We start from the raw sequence: 18,537 nt of genomic DNA on the forward strand, positions 1-18,537 counted from the left end.
TCATCAAAAGCATTGTCTAAGTGTATTTCAGAGATAGTAAGAATATGAATGTCATCTGTAACTAGCAAATTAATAATTTCATGAACCTTGTCTCTTAAGCCCCCCCGCCCCCCTTTCGGAAAAGCTGACCACGACTCCATTTTGTTGATCCCTGCCTACAGACAGAAACTAAAACAAGAAGCTCCCACGCTGAGGTCTGTCCAACGCTGGTCCGACCAAGCTGACTCCACACTCCAAGACTGCTTCCATCACATGGACTGGGAGATGTTTCGTATTGCGTCAGCCAACAACATTGACGAATACGCTGATTCGGTGTGCGAGTTCATTAGAACGTGCGTTGAAGATGTCGTTCCCATAGCAACGATTAAAACATTCCCCAACCAGAAACCGTGGATTGATGGCAACATTCGTGTGGAACTGAAGGCGCGAACCACTGCTTTTAATCAGGGCAAGGTGTCTGGTAACATGACGGAATACAAACAGTGCAGCTATTCCCTCCGCAAGGCTATCAAACAAGCTAAGCGCCAGTACAGAGACAAAGTAGAATCTCAATTCAACGGCTCAGACACAAGAGGCATGTGGCAGGGTCTACAGTCAATCACGGACTACAGGAAGAAACCCAGCCCAGTCACGGACCAGGATGTCTTGCTCCCAGGCAGACTAAACAACTTTTTTGCCCGCTTTGAGGACAATACAGTGCCACTGACACGGCCTGCAACGAAAACATGCGGTCTCTCCTTCACTGCAGCCGAAGTGAGTAAGACATTTAAACGTGTTAACCCTCGCAAGGCTGCAGGCCCAGACGGCATCCCCAGCCGCGCCCTCAGAGCATGCGCAGACCAGCTGGCCGGTGTGTTTACGGACATATTCAACCAATCCCTATACCAGTCTGCTGTTCCCACATGCTTCAAGAGGGCCACCATTGTTCCTGTTCCCAAGAAAGCTAAGGTAACTGAGCTAAACGACTACCGCCCCGTAGCACTCACATCCGTCATCATGAAGTGCTTTGAGAGACTAGTCAAGGACCATATCACCTCCACCCTACCTGACACCCTTGACCCACTCCAATTTGCTTACCGCCCAAATAGGTCCACAGACGATGCAATCTCAACCACACTGCACACTGCCCTAACCCATCTGGACAAGAGGAATACCTATGTGAGAATGCTGTTCATCGACTACAGCTCGGCATTCAACACCATAGTACCCTCCAAGCTCGTCATCAAGCTCGAGACCCTGGGTCTCGACCCCGCCCTGTGCAACTGGGTACTGGACTTCCTGACGGGCCGCCCCCAGGTGGTGAGGGTAGGCAACAACATCTCCTCCCCGCTGATCCTCAACACTGGGGCCCCACAAGGGTGCGTTCTGAGCCCTCTCCTGTACTCCCTGTTCACCCACGACTGCGTGGCCACGCACGCCTCCAACTCAATCATCAAGTTTGCGGACGACACAACAGTGGTAGGCTTGATTACCAACAACGACGAGACGGCCTACAGGGAGGAGGTGAGGGCCCTCGGAGTGTGGTGTCAGGAAAATAACCTCACACTCAACGTCAACAAAACTAAGGAGATGATTGTGGACTTCAGGAAACAGCAGAGGGAACACCCCCCCATCCACATCGATGGAACAGTAGTGGAGAGGGTAGCAAGTTTTAAGTTCCTCGGCACACACATCACAGACAAACTGAATTGGTCCACTCACACAGACAGCATCGTGAAGAAGGCGCAGCAGCGCCTCTTCAACCTCAGGAGGCTGAAGAAATTCGGCTTGTCACCAAAAGCACTCACAAACTTCTACAGATGCACAATCGAGAGCATCCTGGCGGGCTGTATCACCGCCTGGTATGGCAACTGCACCGCCCTCAAACGTAAGGCTCTCCAGAGGGTAGTGAGGTCTGCACAACGCATCACCGGGGGCAAACTACCTGCCCTCCAGGACACCTACACCACCCGATGCTACAGGAAGGCCATAAAGATCATCAAGGACATCAACCACCCGAGCCACTGCCTGTTCACCCCGCTGTCATCCAGAAGGCGAGGTCAGTACAGGTGCATCAAAGCTGGGACCGAGAGACTGAAAAACAGCTTCTATCTCAAGGCCATCAGACTGTTAAACAGCCACCACTAACATTGAGTGGCTACTGCCAACACACTGTCAATGCCACTGACTCTACTCCAGCCACTTTAATCATGGGAATTGATGGGAAATGATGTAAATATATCACTAGCCACTTAAACAATGCTACCTTATATAATGTTACTTACCCTACATTATTCATCTCATATGCATACGTAGATACTGTACTCTATATCATCGACTGCATCCTTATGTAATACATGTATCACTAGCCACTTTAACTATGCCACTTGGTTTACATACTCATCTCATATGTATATACTGTACTCGATATCATCTACTGTATCTTGCCTATGCTGCTCTGTACCATCACTCATTCATATATCCTTATGTACATATTCTTTATCCCCTTACACTGTGTATAAGACAGTAGTTTTTTTTGGAATTGTTAGTTAGATTACTTGTTCGTTATTACTGCATTGTCGGAACTAGAAGCACAAGCATTTCGCTACACTCGCATTAACATCTGCTAACCATGTGTATGTGACAAATAAATTTGATTTGATTTGATTTGATTTAAGCTACATACAGTTGAAGTCAGAAGTTTACATACACCTTAGCCAAATACATTTAAACTAAGTTCTTCACAATTCCTGACATTCAATCCTAGTAAAAATTCCCTGTCTTAGGTCAGTTAGGATCACCACTTTATTTTAAGAATGAGAAATGTCAGAATAATAGTAGAGAGTGATTTATTTAAGCTTCATATCTTTCATCACATTCCCAGTGGGTCAGAAGATCACATACACTCAATTCGTATTTGGTAGCATTGCCTTTAAATTGTTTGACTTGGGTCAAACGTTTCGGGTAGCCTTCCATAAGCTTCCCACAATCAGTTGGGTGAATTTTGGCCCATTCCTCCTGACAAAGCTGGTGTAACTGAGTCAGGTTTGTTGGCCTCCTTGCTTGCACACGCTTTTTCAGTTCTGCCCACACATTTTCTATAGGATTGAGGTCAGGGCTTTGTGATGGCCACTCCAATTCCTTGACTTTGTTGTCCTTAAGCCATTTTGCCACAACTTTGGAAGTATGCTTGGGGTCATTGTCCATTTGGAAGACCCATTTGCGACCAAGCTTTAACTTCCTGACTGATGTCTTGAGATGTTGCTTCAATATATCCACATAATTTTCCTCCCTCATGTAGCCATCTATTTTGTGAAGTGCACCAATCCCTCCTGTAGCAAAGCACCCCCACAACATGATGCTGCCACCCCCGTGCTACACGGTTGGGATGGTGTTCTTCTGCTTGCAAGCATCCCCCTTTTCCTCCAAACATAACGATGGTCATTATGGCCAAACAGTTCTATTTTTGTTTCATCAGACCAGAGGACATTTCTCCAAAAAGTATGATCTTTGTCCCCATGTGCAGTTGCAAACCATAGTCTGGCTTTTTTATGGCAGTTTTGGAGCAGTGGCTTCTTTCTTGCTGATTATGCAGGTTATGTCGATATAGGACTTGTTTTACTGTGGATATAGATACGTTTGTACATGTTTCCTCCAGCATCTTCACAAGGTCCTTTGCTGTTGTTCTGGGATTGATTTGCACTTTTCGCACCAAAGTACTTTCATCTCTAGGAGATAGAACGAGTCTCCTTCCTGAGCGGTTTGACGGCTGCGTGGTCCCATGGTGTTTATACTTGCGTGCTATTGTTTGTACAGATGAACATGGTACCTTCAGGCATTTGGAAATTGCTCCCAAGGATGAACCAGACTTGTGGAGGTCTACAAGTTTTTTTCTGAGGTTTTGGCTGATTTCTTTTGTTTTTCCCATGATGTCAAGCAAAGAGACACTGAGTTTGAAGGTAGGCCTTGAAATACATCCACAGGTGCACCTCCAATTGACTCAAGTGATGTCAATTAGCCTATCAGAAACTTCTGAAGCCATGACATAATTTTCTGGAATTTTCCAATCTGTTTAAAGGCACAGTCAACTTAGTGTATGTAAACTTCTGACCCACTGCAATTGTAACACAGTGAATTATAAGTGAAATAATCTGTCTGTAAACAATTGTTGGAAAAATGACTTGTGTCATGCACAAAGTAGATTTGCCAAAACTATAGTTTATTAACAAGAAATTTGAGCACTTTTGCTATTTTGAGCACTTTTCTGTAATGCTTGCTTGTTTTCAATGCTTTACTGGGAAGCTTAGCAGAAGTAGATATTCTCATGTTATTTATGTTAGTGCAGGGTGAGCTGCACACAGTGGACTTCGTACTAGGGCACACCGGGATTAACCGAGCTGGACTTGGGTCATTGATAAGTCATTGTCTCAACGCAGCCTCATAATACTGTTTTATCTTTTTTATCTCAACTTTATTTAACCAGGTAGGCCAGCTGAGAACAAGTTCTCATTTACAACTGCGCCCTGGCCAAGATAAAGCAAAGCAGTGCGACAAAAACAACAACACAGAGTTACACATGGGATAGACAAACGTACAGTCAATAACACAACAGAGAAATCTATGCACAGTGTGTGCAAATGTAGAAAGATTAGGGAGGTACGACAATAAATAGGCCATAGTGGCGAAATAATTACAATTTGGCATTAACACTGGAGTGATAGATGTGCAGTTGATGATGTGCAAGTAGAGATACTGGGGTGGAAAAGAGGTGTTGGCTTTGGGGATGACCAGTGAAATACAGTGGGGCAAGAAAGTATTTAGTCAGCCACCAATTGTGCAAGTCCCCCACTTAAAAAGATGAGAGAGGCCTGTACTTTTCATCATAGGTACACTTCAACTATGACAGACAAAATGAGATTTTTTTTCTCCAGAAAATCACATTGTGATTCTGGATCACATGGTGATAAATACTTATTTTCCACCATAATTTGAAAATAAATTCATAAAAAATCCTATAATGTGATTTTCTGGATTTTTTTTCTCATTTTGTCTGTCATAGTTGAAGTGTACCTATGATGAAAATTACAGGCCTCTCTCATCTTTTTAAGTGGGAGAACTTGCACAATTGGTGGCTGGTGCGGGTGCTACGGGTGGGTGTTGCTATGGTGACCAGTGAGCTGATATAAGGCGGGGCATTACCTAGCAAAGACTTATAGATGACCTGGAGCCAGTGGGTTTGGTGACGAATATGTAGCGAGGGCCAGCCAACGAGAGCATACAGGTCGCAGTGGTGGGTAGTATATTTGGGCTTTGGTGACAAAACGGATGGCACTGTGATAGACTACATCCAATTTGTTGAGTAGAGTGTTGGAGGCTATTTTGTAAATGACACCGCTGAAGTCAAAGATAGTTAGGATAGTCAGTTTTACGAGGGTATGTTTGGCAGCATGAGTGAAGGAGGCTTTGTTGCGAAATAGGAAGCTGATTCTAGATTTAATTTTGGATTGGAGATGCTTAATGTGAGTCTGGAAGGAGAGTGTAGTCTAACCAGACACCAAGGTATTTGTAGTTTCCAGAGTAGTGATGCAATTCGGGTGGGCGGGTGCGGGTGGGTGCGGGCAGCAATCGGTTGAAGAGCATGCATTTAATTTTACTAGCATTTAAAAGCAGTTGGAGGCCCCGGAAGGAGTGTTGTATGGCATTGAAGCTCGTTTGGAGGCGGGTTGCAGGAAAGTATATTCAGTTTGTAGATGGAAAGTGAGACTAAGTGAGATTAAGATATATACGGGAAAAAAATGAAGAAACTGGTTGAGGTAAGGTCATGGGACAAGACGGGACAAGACAAACACACTTCCGACTGCTACACCATCTTGGATTGCCAATAAATAAAGTGAAAGGATCCGGGAACCCAAATTATTTGGGTAGAGATGAGAGGGATGAGATGATTAGCAATTTCATTACACCTGTGATTGAGAACACCTCTTGAATGCTCATGTATACACACACAAACACACACACACACAAAATCAAACCTCCAAGACACCGGGTTAAATGTGGAAGACACATTTCAGTTGAATGCATTCATTTGCTACAACTGACTAGGTATTCCCCTTTCCCACTGATTTCCCTCATTCATTACAAATAGATCAATGTCCGTTATTGTTACGTCTGCTCTCTACACGTCTCTTCTTCACTTCTCCATAGATTCTCTTCATCCCTCCATTTGTCTGTATCGCTCCCCCTCTTTTTACATCCGTTAGTACAAGGAAAGAGATTGCTAATTGGAACAAAAAGCTGTTGGAATGAGAAACGATAGAATGGTCAGATAGGAGGGAAACAGAGTTTGCATCCCAAATAGCACCCTGTTCACTCTTTAGTGCACTACTTTTGACCAGATCCCTATGGGTCCTAGTCAAAATAGTGCACTGTATAGGGAATAAGATGCAATTTAAGACACAGCCAGAATGATTAACGATTATTCATTAGCTACTTTTTTTCAATTACAGTTCAGTCTTAATGAATTGTTTTTGTTTGTTTATCTCGACTCCCAGACACCCAATTAGCCAGTCTTTATTAGGGGAGCAAGGAGAAGAGGGAGGACGAGGGACATGAAACTGCTACCTGCTAGACAGGTAGCCTAGTGGTTAGGGCGTTGGGCCACTAACTGAATGGTTGCTAGATCAAATCTTCTGAGCTGACAAAGTATACATATGTTGTTCTGCCCCTGAACAAGGCAGTTAACCCACTGTTCCTAAGCTGTCATTGTAAATAAGAACTTGTTCTTAACTGACTTACATAGTTACATTAAAAAATATATATATATAAAAGTATTGCTTTCATCCTCTGTTCAAATTAGTGCAGTTAAAATCATAACAGGTCTCACTAATTCACAATAGTGAGTATTCCTAAGCTGGGCTGAGTTTAGGTTTGGCTTGGCATTGAGCCCAGAATCAAAGCTTTACTTGAAGTTCTCCGTGTGTCAACTAGCTAGATCCCAAGCCAAACATGGACATAAGGATCATGTGTGTACTCTGTCTACAAATGCTACACTAGATTAGATTACAATCTGCTTCTCATAACTCCACTCTCCTGTATGGTTTCTATTTACAGGACTAACATACCACGGAAAAAGACTTTCAGCAGTGAAAGCACATTCCTGGCTGAAGAGTTCCTCAAGGTGCCATTGTGAATTAAATTAGATCTGTAACATTGGCAGTAGAGTATGTGATCACTGTGCATGATCCAAAACAGAGTATCCCCAGCCAACAACATCGACCTTACCTCAACTGTCAACTTTGGCTGGCAAAACAACGGATTTAAAATGACGTTCTGCATGGCCTGTGTTCTTGCTCTTTGTTCAAATCAAACCATACGAGAAGCGAGGAAGCCTTTGACACAAATCAATTCGCTCTCCCTTTTCACCACACAAACAGCTTCTCCTTTTCCACACAGGGTTATCAGCCCTGTCCAGAAGCCTACAATCTAGCCATCTGCAAGTTAGTGATTTACCATCCACCACCAGACAAATATTATTTCATAGGCTTTGTTTCCCTTGGTAATAGAACACAGACGACTTGTGTCGTCAGAAATCAGGGGCCTCAATTTTGATCTTAAGTAGGACTTACGTAGAAAACAAGTACTGTAGTTATTTATAAAACCTTACTTTGACGTGAAATGATCTTATCTCTACGCAAAGTCTAGACTTGACATGAGTGATTTTCCTGCTGGTTATGTAGGGTTATTGCAGCTTGGGACACATATACAGTGGGGAGAACAAGTATTTGATACACTGCTGATTTTGCAGGTTTTCCTACTTACATAGCATGTAGAGGTCTGTAATTTTTATCACAGGTACACTTCAACTGTGAGAGACGGAATCTAAAACAAAAATCCAGAAAATCACATTGTATGATTTTTAAGTAATTCATTTGCATTTTATTGCATGACATAAGTATTTGATCACCTACCAACCAGTAAGAATTCCGGCTCTCACAGACCTGTTCGTTTTTCTTGAAGAATCCCTCCTGTTCTCCACTCAATACCTGTATTAACTGCACCTGTTTGAACTCATTACCTGTATAAAAGGCACCTGTCCACACACTCAATCAAACAGACTCCAACCTCTCCACAATGGCCAAGACCAGAGAGCTGTGTAAGGACATCAGGAATACAATTGTAGACCTGCACAAGGCTGGGATGGGCTACAGGACAATAGGCAAGCAGCTTGGTGAGAAGGCAACAACTGTTGGCGCAATTATTAGAAAATGTAAGAAGTTCAAGATGACGGTCAATCACCCTCGGTCTGGGGCTCCATGCAAGATCTCACCTCGTGGGGCATCAATGATCATGAGGATATTGAGGGATCAGCCCAGAACTACACGGCAGGACCTGGTTAATGACCTGAAGAGAGCTGGGACCACAGTCTCAAAGAAAACCATTAGTAACACACAACGCCATCATGGATTAAAATCCTGCAACGCACGCAAGGTCCCCCTGCTCAAGCCAGCGCATGTCCAGGCCCGTCTGAAGTTTGCCCATGACCATCTGGATGATCCAGAGGAGGAATGGGAGAAGGTCATGTGGTCTGATGAGACAAAAATAGAGCTTTTTGGTCTAAACTCCACTCGCCGTGTTTGGAGGAAGAAGAAGGATGAGTACAACCCCAAGAACACCATCCCAACTGTGAAGTATGGAGGTGGAAACATCATTCTTTGGGGATGCTTTTCTGCAAAGGGGACAGGACGACTACACCATATTGAGGGGAGGATGGATGGGGCCATGTATCGCGAGATCTTGGCCAACAACCTTCCCTCAGTAAGAGCATTGAAGATGGGTCGTGGCTGGGTCTTCCAGCATGACAACGACCCAAAACACACAGCCAGGGCAACTAAGGAGTGGCTCCGTAAGAAGCATCTCAAGGTCCTGGAGTTGCCTAGCCAGTCTCCAGACCTGAACCCAATAGAAATTCTTTGGAGGGAGCTGAAAGTCCGTATTGCCCAGCGACAGCCCCGAAACCTGAATGATCTGGAGAAGGTCTGTATGGAGGAGTGTGCCAAAATCCCTGCTGCAGTGTGTGCAAATCTGGTCAAAAACTACAGGAAACATATGATTTCTGTAATTGCAAACAAAGGTTTCTGAACCAAATATTAAGTTCTGCTTTTCTGATGTATCAAATACTCATGTCATGTAATAAAATGCAAATTAATTACTTAAAAATCATACAATGTGATTTTCTGGATTTTTGTTTTAGATTCTGTCTCTCACAGTTGAAGTGTACCCATGATAAAATTACAGACCTCTACATGCTTTGTAAGTAGGAAAACCTGCAAAATCGGCAGTGTCCCAAGCTGCAATAACCCTACATAACCAGCAGGAAAATCACTCATGTCAAGTCTAGACTTTGCGTAGAGATAAGATCATTTCACGTCAAAGTAAGGTTTTATAAATAACTACAGTACTTGTTTTCTGAACTTTGCGGCAGCTTTATGAACAATGTGTTAAGTATGATCCATTAAAGGTGTGAGGAATTAATTGCCAGACGCTATGTGTTTTGAATTAAAAACAGGATGGATGTTCTATAAATAGTGTGTCAAATTAGAAAAAAGTAACCATGGCTGTTCTTGCGTTATTGGAAGACATTGAAAACCGTGCTTGGAAGGGAGAGAGTTTTCAAAGACCGGAATGACTTTTTTGCGCATGATGATCCATGGCTTGTAAATCGCTATTGTCTCCCAAGAAATGTTCTGTTAGATTTGTACGTGGGTATATCACAGCCATCATTCAGCCGTATCCTGCCACAGGTGATCGAGGTGATTCCACACGTATTGTCCACGAGATACATTAGTTTCCCATTTTCAGCCGACGAACAGACGCGCGAGGAAGCCGAGTTTGTCCGCTCATTTCATTTCCCAGGGGTCATAAGTGCAGTTAACTGCACACATATTGCCTTACGCGCACCGTCTGTAGATTAACATGTATATGTTAACAGGAATAATTTCCATTCATTGAATGTTCAAATAATTTGTGATGCCTGTTTACGACTACTCAATATATGCTCCAAGTGGCCAGGGTCTACGCACCACTCGTTCATTCTGTGCCACATCAGAGTAGGCCTGCGTCTAGAAGCTGGTGAGAGTGGAGGCGGGTGGCTTCTCGGTGAGTTATTAAAAAAATATGTATAATAGCCCATTAACCGTGCAAAAGAATGTAACACAACGACTGGTCGCAGAACAGCAGAGGAAATGCGCTACAATTTGGCGCACGGCAGAACAAGGTCGGTTGTAAGAGCGCACCATCGGACTGCTGAAGGGCAGGTGCCGTCAATTTTAAGGTCATTTGAGCTTTATAGATCACAGGTGGGTAAATGACAAATGGGCTTCTTAAAACCTGCGGAAGCAAGTGTCTTTTATGAATCCAACGTAAGCACACTGTCGGAAATTATCTTACGACTAAGTTCAAGTATAAATCTAATATATTTGTTTTATATAAATAAGGCCCCTGGTAATTTCTCTAGCTTTAAAAAAAAAAGTTAAAAATGGCTTATTTTCTGTTACTGATTCTGGCACCATACTCCCTCCTGTCTCTGTCTACTGTTACAGTGTATTGGTATGGTATATGGATGACACCAGTTATGCTGATTTCAATGTTATACATCCCTCAAGCATAACACTCTGACAAGGACCAGGGATTTATACACTCTTGCACAGTCTGTAGCTATAATGATGGTTGCCATTGTGCGTTGAGTGCCAGAATGATAGCAGGTACTGAACATTGGGTTGGATCCACTATGGTGCAGAACTGTACACGGAGCAGGTTTAGCCATAACACTACGTGCCTCCGTAAACCGCCAATGGTGTTAAGGGTTATTTGCGCCCACTGTGAGGAGTGGAGCCCCGTGCCACAGCAGAGCAAATGAGTGTATGTCTGTGACAGAATGATCTTTAGACTGCATTGATCTCTTTTCTCGTTCATGGTGTGTGTGTGTGTGCAAACATCCACAAGTAGTTGCAGGGGACATGGAGAGGATATAGTAGAATTATATTTTGTCATCCATTTGTGACAGGCTGGAAGCAACACATGGTCCGCCACAGGAGTATGCCGCGCAATATGGAGAGTTATATTACCTTCCTGTGCATTTCGGTAGAGAGTGTAAAATCATCATAACAGGTATCCCTAATTCACAATAGTGTTTTTTCCACAACAGACTGAGGATAGAGCAAGACAGAGTCCCTGAACCAGTGATCATGTACCTTAATTTGGAGGGCCAATGTGCTGCCTGTCAGTCAAAATGACACATCAGTGTCTCTCTCTCTCATGCATGACTGGGCTGGAGATTTCTATTTTCTGTCATCTGCATTTGGGCCCCTACAGATCTGCTCTCACTGACTCGCTCTGTGCTGATTTCTGCTCCACTGCACCAGTGATTCAGAGAGCTGGAAAGTGTGAAAGGACTTGTGATGTGTCTGAATATGATTTTCTCTCCTTTTTGGTGTTGTTTTTTTATACCCCGGCCCATTCCAGGCCCACAGGGAATGTGCAGAGTAGTCTTATAGCTTATTGTGTGTCAGATTCAATTCTGATGATAGTTTCACGTTCAGCGGTTTGAGCAGCTCAACAATTTACTGTATCTTCCCTAGATGAAATGCCACAAATTCAGTGTCCGTTTACAAGTTTATAGTTAATCAAACCACTAACTTCTTACCTTAATAGAGGACAACTCAGTGTATTCTGGATGCAGATATAAACACTATACCAATGAAGCAACATTGCAGTATAATATAAGGGAATGTCGTTATTATGAAACGAATTTATGTTCGCCGTTCAAGTGACCGCTGGGTGTCACTGTTGCATCCGAATCGACGTAGAGTTTGGTCGCTGTCCATGGTCCTGAAATAGACAGCGACAGCTATAACGGAGGATGAACATCTCCGCCGCTGGATGGGCTATCAGCGTGGCATTTATTTGAAGAGACATTGGAATATGAGTAGCTTACACAAATATTTGTTTGAAAGAGCTACCGGACAAATAGTTTTACAATATGCAATATTATAAAATTACCAATGCAAGTCATGGTAACGAAATTGTCGATTTTTGCACAATAATTATCCAAGTCAGCAAAACTTTAATTGATATACATGTCACTGGTGGCACAAGGTGTCTTGAACAAAAACCGTAGATGGCGCTATAACGAATCGTGTGCTTAAGGTAGCACCCTAACTATCAAACGCACCTCAATTTCTCAACCCTCCCGAACCAGACACCCAAAAGCACTCGCGTGGAAAGGAGGTTGAGTAAAGCCCTCAAAGGATACGGGAGGACAAACGCTCTAAGGCGCATTAGTTCATTGCTTTCTTCAGAGAGGAAAGGCGCCCAATAGACTTCGTTCTCTGAGTGTACATATTGGGAACAGGGATTTTGGAGACCAAGTTGCACTGATTCGGTCTAAATTTTCTTCCACATCTGCTTTGAGGAATGCTGCTCTAACACGCGACAGACCATATCGTTCCAGTTACCCGGACAATCTGCAGCGACTAAAATCGAGATTTTTTTAAATTTGCAAAGTGACATAATGCAATCTGAATCGTAGGATTAAAAACACAGACTTCGCTCAGATTTTCAAGAAGTCAGAACTCTGGTTTAAGATACTGTTCGCGGATTCAATTAAACGAAAACTTATGGATAAAATATTACATCTGACTATTTTCTAGGAGTTGAACCCGTAAAACGTTGAACCCCTAAAACGTTGAATCCCTAAAACGCAGGCGGCGTGCAGCAGTTTCAGCACCTAGTTGAGGCCCAGGTTGCGAGGTTAACGATGTCGGGGGTCGCTTGTTTGGTTGCGTGTTTTGGGAAATGATTACTGGCAACATCGACGGTAAAATAATGGTTAGAAGATGGCTTGTGACGTTCAAACCTTTCAGGTAAGAGACAAAGAATGTGTAGCCTAATATTTCCACTCTAGGCTTTGGTATTCATTTATTACACCCGGCACATGTGTTACAAATGAATATATTGTCATGGAATAGCACATTTCTTTTTAAAAGCCCAACTTATTGTTATTTAACTGAAAGGTTATTTGTCATTTAACCTAATTTAACCGAGAATGAGTGTATTGAATCACCAGCATGTCTATAGGCTACACCTAATCCCTGACCATAATTATATTGCAATAAACGGATAAATTGGCAGCAGTACGTGTGCCTGCATGGGTGTTTTCATCCACCATCCTGCATGCGCGTGAGTGTGTTTGGTAATCTGTTGACGGAGTCTCCCGACAACACCAGCTGTTTTTTTCCCTCCTCTAACAGAGAAACGAGATTAAATTAGAGATTACATTCCGGTGTTCACAGCTGTATCCGTATGTCAACAGGAAGCACGTAAAGCGCATTATCAACCTAGCGAGCTAACGAGCGGTAATAAGATGCTTATCGCTTGGTTTGCTTCATTAGCATGGCACCATATTCCCAAATGGCACCATATTCCCAAATGGCACCATATTCCCTATATAGTGGACTACTTTTGACCAGGACCTACACACAATACCTCATAATGTCAAAATCGAGTCATGTTTTTCGATACACCTAGTCCACCACTACAAAGATACAAGCGTCTTTCCTAACTCAGTTGCCGGAGAGAGGAAATACACCGTTCAGGGATTTCACCACGAGGCCAATGGTGACTTTAAAACTGTTAGAGTTTATGGCTGTGATAGGAGAAAACTGAGGACAGATCAACAACATTGTAGTTATTCCACAATACTAACCTTAACTCAGTGAAAATAATGCATCCTGTTTACAACGGGGCACTGAAGTAATACAGCATAACATTTGTCAATGCAATTGACATTACTGAGTACCAGTCTCCATATTTTCAAGCAGAGTGGTGGCTGCATCATGTTATGTGTATGCTTGTAGTGGTTAAGGACTGGGGCGTTTCTCAGAATAAAAAATAAACGGAATGGAGTTAAGCACAGGTCAAATCCTAGAGGAAAACCTGCTTCAGTCTGCTTTCCACCAGGCACTGGGAGATTAATACATGTTTTCAACAGGACAATAACCTAAAACACAAGGCCAAATCTATACTGAAATGCTTAAAAAGAAGATTCCTGAGTGATCGAGTTACAGTTTAGACTTAAATCTACTTCAAATCTATGGCAAAACCTGAAAATGGTTGTTTAGAAATGATCAACAACCAATTTGGCAGAGCTTGAAGAATAAAAAAATAAATAATGGGCTAATGTTGCACAATCCAGGTGTAGAAAGCTCTTAGAGACTTACACATAAAGACTCAAAGCTGTAATCACTGCCAAAGATGCTTCTACAAAGTATTGACTGAGGGGTGTGAATACTTATGTAAATGAGCCATTTCTGTATTTAATTTGCACAAATTAGCAAAAATGTCTAAAAATATGTTTTGCACTTTGTCATTATGGAGTAACAGATGATATTGAATCAATTTTGAATTCAAGCTGTAACACAAGAAAATGTGGAATAAGTCTGAAGGCACTTATACTTTCTGAAGGCACTGTACTGTAGATATGAAGGGGGTATTTTATACACGTTAACCATTGGAGTAACAAGTCAGTCTGTCACGGTCTGCCATCCTTCTGTAGTGCATCTGGATTTTCTCCGTTGTCTCGGCCTGTCCCCCAAGGGGTTAACATTGATATAAATTCTCCATTCTGTAAAAATGTTTTTTATTTTTTATAAACCCTTATAATTTTCTCTGGTTCAAAGGCTTTGACCTCGAATCCTAGTGTGCAGATTTGAGGTTCAATCAGGCTGCATTTAGATTACACTACGATCAGAGCCGACTGCAGGCAATCACATTTTCGACATTTTGATGCTATATTTCTAATTATATAAAATATATGCAACAAATTTTCCACCAACAGGTTTTTGTGTCAATGCAACACGCAACCAATGAATCCAAGTATATTGACTTTGGGCACTTCAATATCACTTCAACACCACACTAAATAGACTGTCAATCTAGACAAACAGAAAGCACATCCCTCCCTACTCAGTATCGAAGGCTTGGCAATCTCCGAATGTCGTTAAACGTTTTCGTTTTTTTTAACCGATGTCTCTTTCCATTCCTCAATTGGCCACTGCACAGTTTGGATATATATATATATATATATATATATATATATATATATATATATATATATATATATATATATATATATAAAATGTCATTTAAAAAATACATATATAGACAAAGATTTAAAAAAATAATAATTTGTATAAAGATAAGCATTATATTGTTATATTATAGGAGTAACTCTGGTAGGCCTGAAACAGTCTTCCTCACCTCAAGTTCAACTGTCATAGTCAGTTGGAGCGCCGGGGCGCACTGCCTTCATATCATAGGCCTGCAGTAGCTAAAGCTTAATAATAGCATACCTTCTCAAGGTTTGGTTTCTAAACTTTATTAGGGTAATATCAAAAGTAAGTAAAGCCATTGCTTATATGGAAAATACGAGCAGAAGAGGGAATGTAAACTAGGGAAAAAATCAACTACCCTCAAAAGACCAATTAGTGGTAAAACATTTCAGAATTGGTCTGCCTCTGTGAACTAGCCTACATTCAAAACAAATCATTAAAAAAATCATTATACAGAGGGCAATCCTAATTGTCCCATTAACATCAGTAACAATGAGCGTAAGCGGAAGACTGCAGAAAAAAACAGCCTACCAAATTATTCGAAAACAGTCTGCTGAGCACCAAACAACCCAACCGCCGGTTCACTTCAATCAACCTGGGGGCGAGATCTGATAAGCGTAGGTACGTGCGGCAAGCCAATTAGGAGATAGCGGATCTGTGCGTCTGATCCAATTACCCGACCCAAGCATTTACTTTAAGCGTTTTAATTAGAGAGGAGTCCGGCAGGCTCTGTGTCTAATCCTCCTTTATTATCACCCTCAGGTCCTCTATCACCCTCAGGTCCTCTATCACCCTCAGGTCCTCTATCACCCTCATGGAGGGGCTTTGAAATAGGGATAAACAATAAGGGAGGAAAGATGGAATCGATTGCCCTGAGACGGGACTGGGGAGCAGTGCTTTGACAGACATGCACTCCGAAGCACACATCATTGAAAAGAACACTGCATCACCATTCAGAAGCATTAGGGACAACGTACACGTGCCCATGGCAAAGCATACTTATGCATACACACATTACACACACACACACACACTCCATATGGCCGTGTTCAGGATTATAGAGCCCAAAGAAGCCCAAAGGTCACAGGGAGAAGTTTGGGAAATGAGGGATTAGAAAGAGAAGTTGACTTGAGCCCTTTGCTTTTTCCATTTAATCAGCTCCTGTTCCCTCTGAGTTTGACTGCGTCCACATAGTATTACATTGCTGTCCTTCTCCCCTTATTTCCCTTAGTTTACTCACTGATCTGAACGACATGGATTGGTAGAAGCAGCATGGTCGGAGTGATTTGGTATCAAATACATCAAACACATGGTTTCCATGGTTTCCAGCTGCTTGCTGCCATTCCATTGGTTCCGCTACTCATTATTATGAGCCGTTCTCCCCTCAGCCTCCACCACTGTTAACTACTGTCCCTGCCTATGGTCAGTGGCCCAAAGGAAAGAGAACAGAAAATGAAGTCATTCAACAGTACTAGGACGCACCCCACAACTCTATGTCTTTCTCAAATAGCTTTGTGACCAGATGGTCATAGCCAGGTAAATAATCCCAATCCCAGTTATGGCTACTGGACGATAATCCAAGATACACCCCGCAGTAATCCAACCCCCCCCCCCCCCCCCCCCCCCCCCCCCCCGCCAGATAAAAAAATATGTTATAGGATTCAAATCTGTTACAGGATTCGTCTCTCCGCTCCCCCAGACAGCGATTGAATCATCCAGACGTACTCGCACAGTATGCTGGAGCAGATGGATGTAATATTTCAATATTTCACAATGTTCCATTTCCCGGGGAAAAAGAAATATCTACAGTCAATAATGAATGTCTCCATGCTGTTTGTTCTAGGCTGATATTTTTATGGTTTCCCTACCTCAGCTTCTTATTCTGTCATTATGCTCTGTCTAAATCAGGGGTTCCTAAACCTTTCCGCTCAGCCCCCCTCCCCCTTCCACCATTGAGGAACATCCCGAGCCCCCCCTGTGGGTGCACACCACGTCTGTTTGTATATGCACAAGCACTGTTCATGACACAAACTGTTACCCCTCTTGTTGGCGGAGAGAACATTTAGCAGGTTTTAAAGCAATTCTACACATTGTGTTCACGGGGCGAAGAGAAAAGATGTCATTTTTAATGCTCACTTTCTATATGTCTTGCCATGTCTAATGTGTATTCATGTGATATTTGAGTGACTCGAACATGACAAACAAATCTATGGGCTAAAAAACATTAGCTGACATGGGCTGGTTGATCTGGACAATTCCGACAAGTTATAAATAGCTCTCTGAAAGGGATGCAATGACTGACATGCCAAGAGGACAACTGATGATGCAATACTCAATTTCAAAATTGTACCTTTCACGTTCCACAATCACAACTTTCAAGAGTAAGTTGAAAGCCGGACTGAGCCCACCCCCTCGTTCTTTATCACTCTTGACGGCATCGTTCTACATTCAATATCTTGCAATTATCCCAGTATGTTAAATCTGAACTCACATGACAATGCTGTTTACTGTTCATGGAGTGTCAAATTTTTCACGGAATCCAGCGTTCTAGCAAACTTCACTCGCTCCGCTTCAGAGTCAAGCCACAGCATGAATTATTCAATAATTTGTCTCGCTATTGTGAGTTCTAGCTTTCCACTGCTGGCACAGTAACAAAGGCATACAGTATGTGGCTAGCACTGCATCATTTGCTACTGTACGTACTATAACGGTCCAATGCACTTGCTCCGAGAATATGCATAAGTGTAGAGGCATACTGTATCTGACTGTGTAGACATGCACATTTTAAAGTAGTGGTGGGTAGAGGCTGTTGTTTATCTACTGTGGCGTACTCTGCATACAGGGATGTCTAGGTAGAGTGAAACGTGGGCAACGTATACTCCTCTCCTCCCCTACTCACTGCCATAGTCCGTTACAGAATGTGCCAGCCAGCCGGCATCGTTCGTTTAGCCCCGTGGGGAATGAAGGAGGAAGCCTCCTCTTTATCTCTGGTGTGCGTGACACAATACATCAATTATCAGTATTTTGGAAGGAGCTGCTTGTACCTAATTGGGGAACCTGAGGATGCCTGGATGGGGGTGCCAGTTAGCAGGGGGATGGAGACGGGAACTAAAATGTTCCCTGACGTTTTGACTTTAATTTCCTCAGCTGGGTCGGTCTAATTGCCTGTGTTTCCTAATGTATGTTCTTTACTGTGCTGCTGTCCTTGATCTGCTTTCTGACTGGTCCTTTCTTCTCTTCCTCCCTTCGTCCTATCTCTTCATACTTCTCTCTTCTCGTCAACAATCTTTCACGTTCCTCCCTCCCGCACTCTTTCATCACTTCTCTCCCACTCTCTCTTCTTCTCCTCCCTCTTCTCGTCCATGCGTTCTCTCTCCTCTCCCTCTCTCTT

The 18,537-nt window shown here is 42.8% G+C and overlaps 1 protein-coding gene across 2 annotated transcripts in view; it reads left to right on the forward strand.

The window, feature by feature from the left end:
* The first annotated feature begins 12,231 nt into the window (after window positions 1-12,231).
* LOC109888546 (alpha-1,6-mannosylglycoprotein 6-beta-N-acetylglucosaminyltransferase B) overlaps window positions 12,232-18,537 on the forward strand; it is a 145,511-nt gene continuing 139,205 nt past the window's right edge. The window contains exon 1 of one of the 2 annotated variants that reach the window (XM_031829832.1): window positions 12,232-12,899. In XM_031829832.1, coding sequence (XP_031685692.1) covers window positions 12,832-12,899 — 68 coding nt within the window. In that variant the 5' untranslated portion in view covers window positions 12,232-12,831. The remainder of the gene's footprint in view (window positions 12,900-18,537) is intronic. The other variant, XM_031829821.1, reaches the window with a different exon arrangement.

Source organism: Oncorhynchus kisutch, linkage group LG1, assembly GCF_002021735.2.
Source record: "Oncorhynchus kisutch isolate 150728-3 linkage group LG1, Okis_V2, whole genome shotgun sequence".
NCBI classification, from domain to species: domain Eukaryota; kingdom Metazoa; phylum Chordata; class Actinopteri; order Salmoniformes; family Salmonidae; genus Oncorhynchus; species Oncorhynchus kisutch.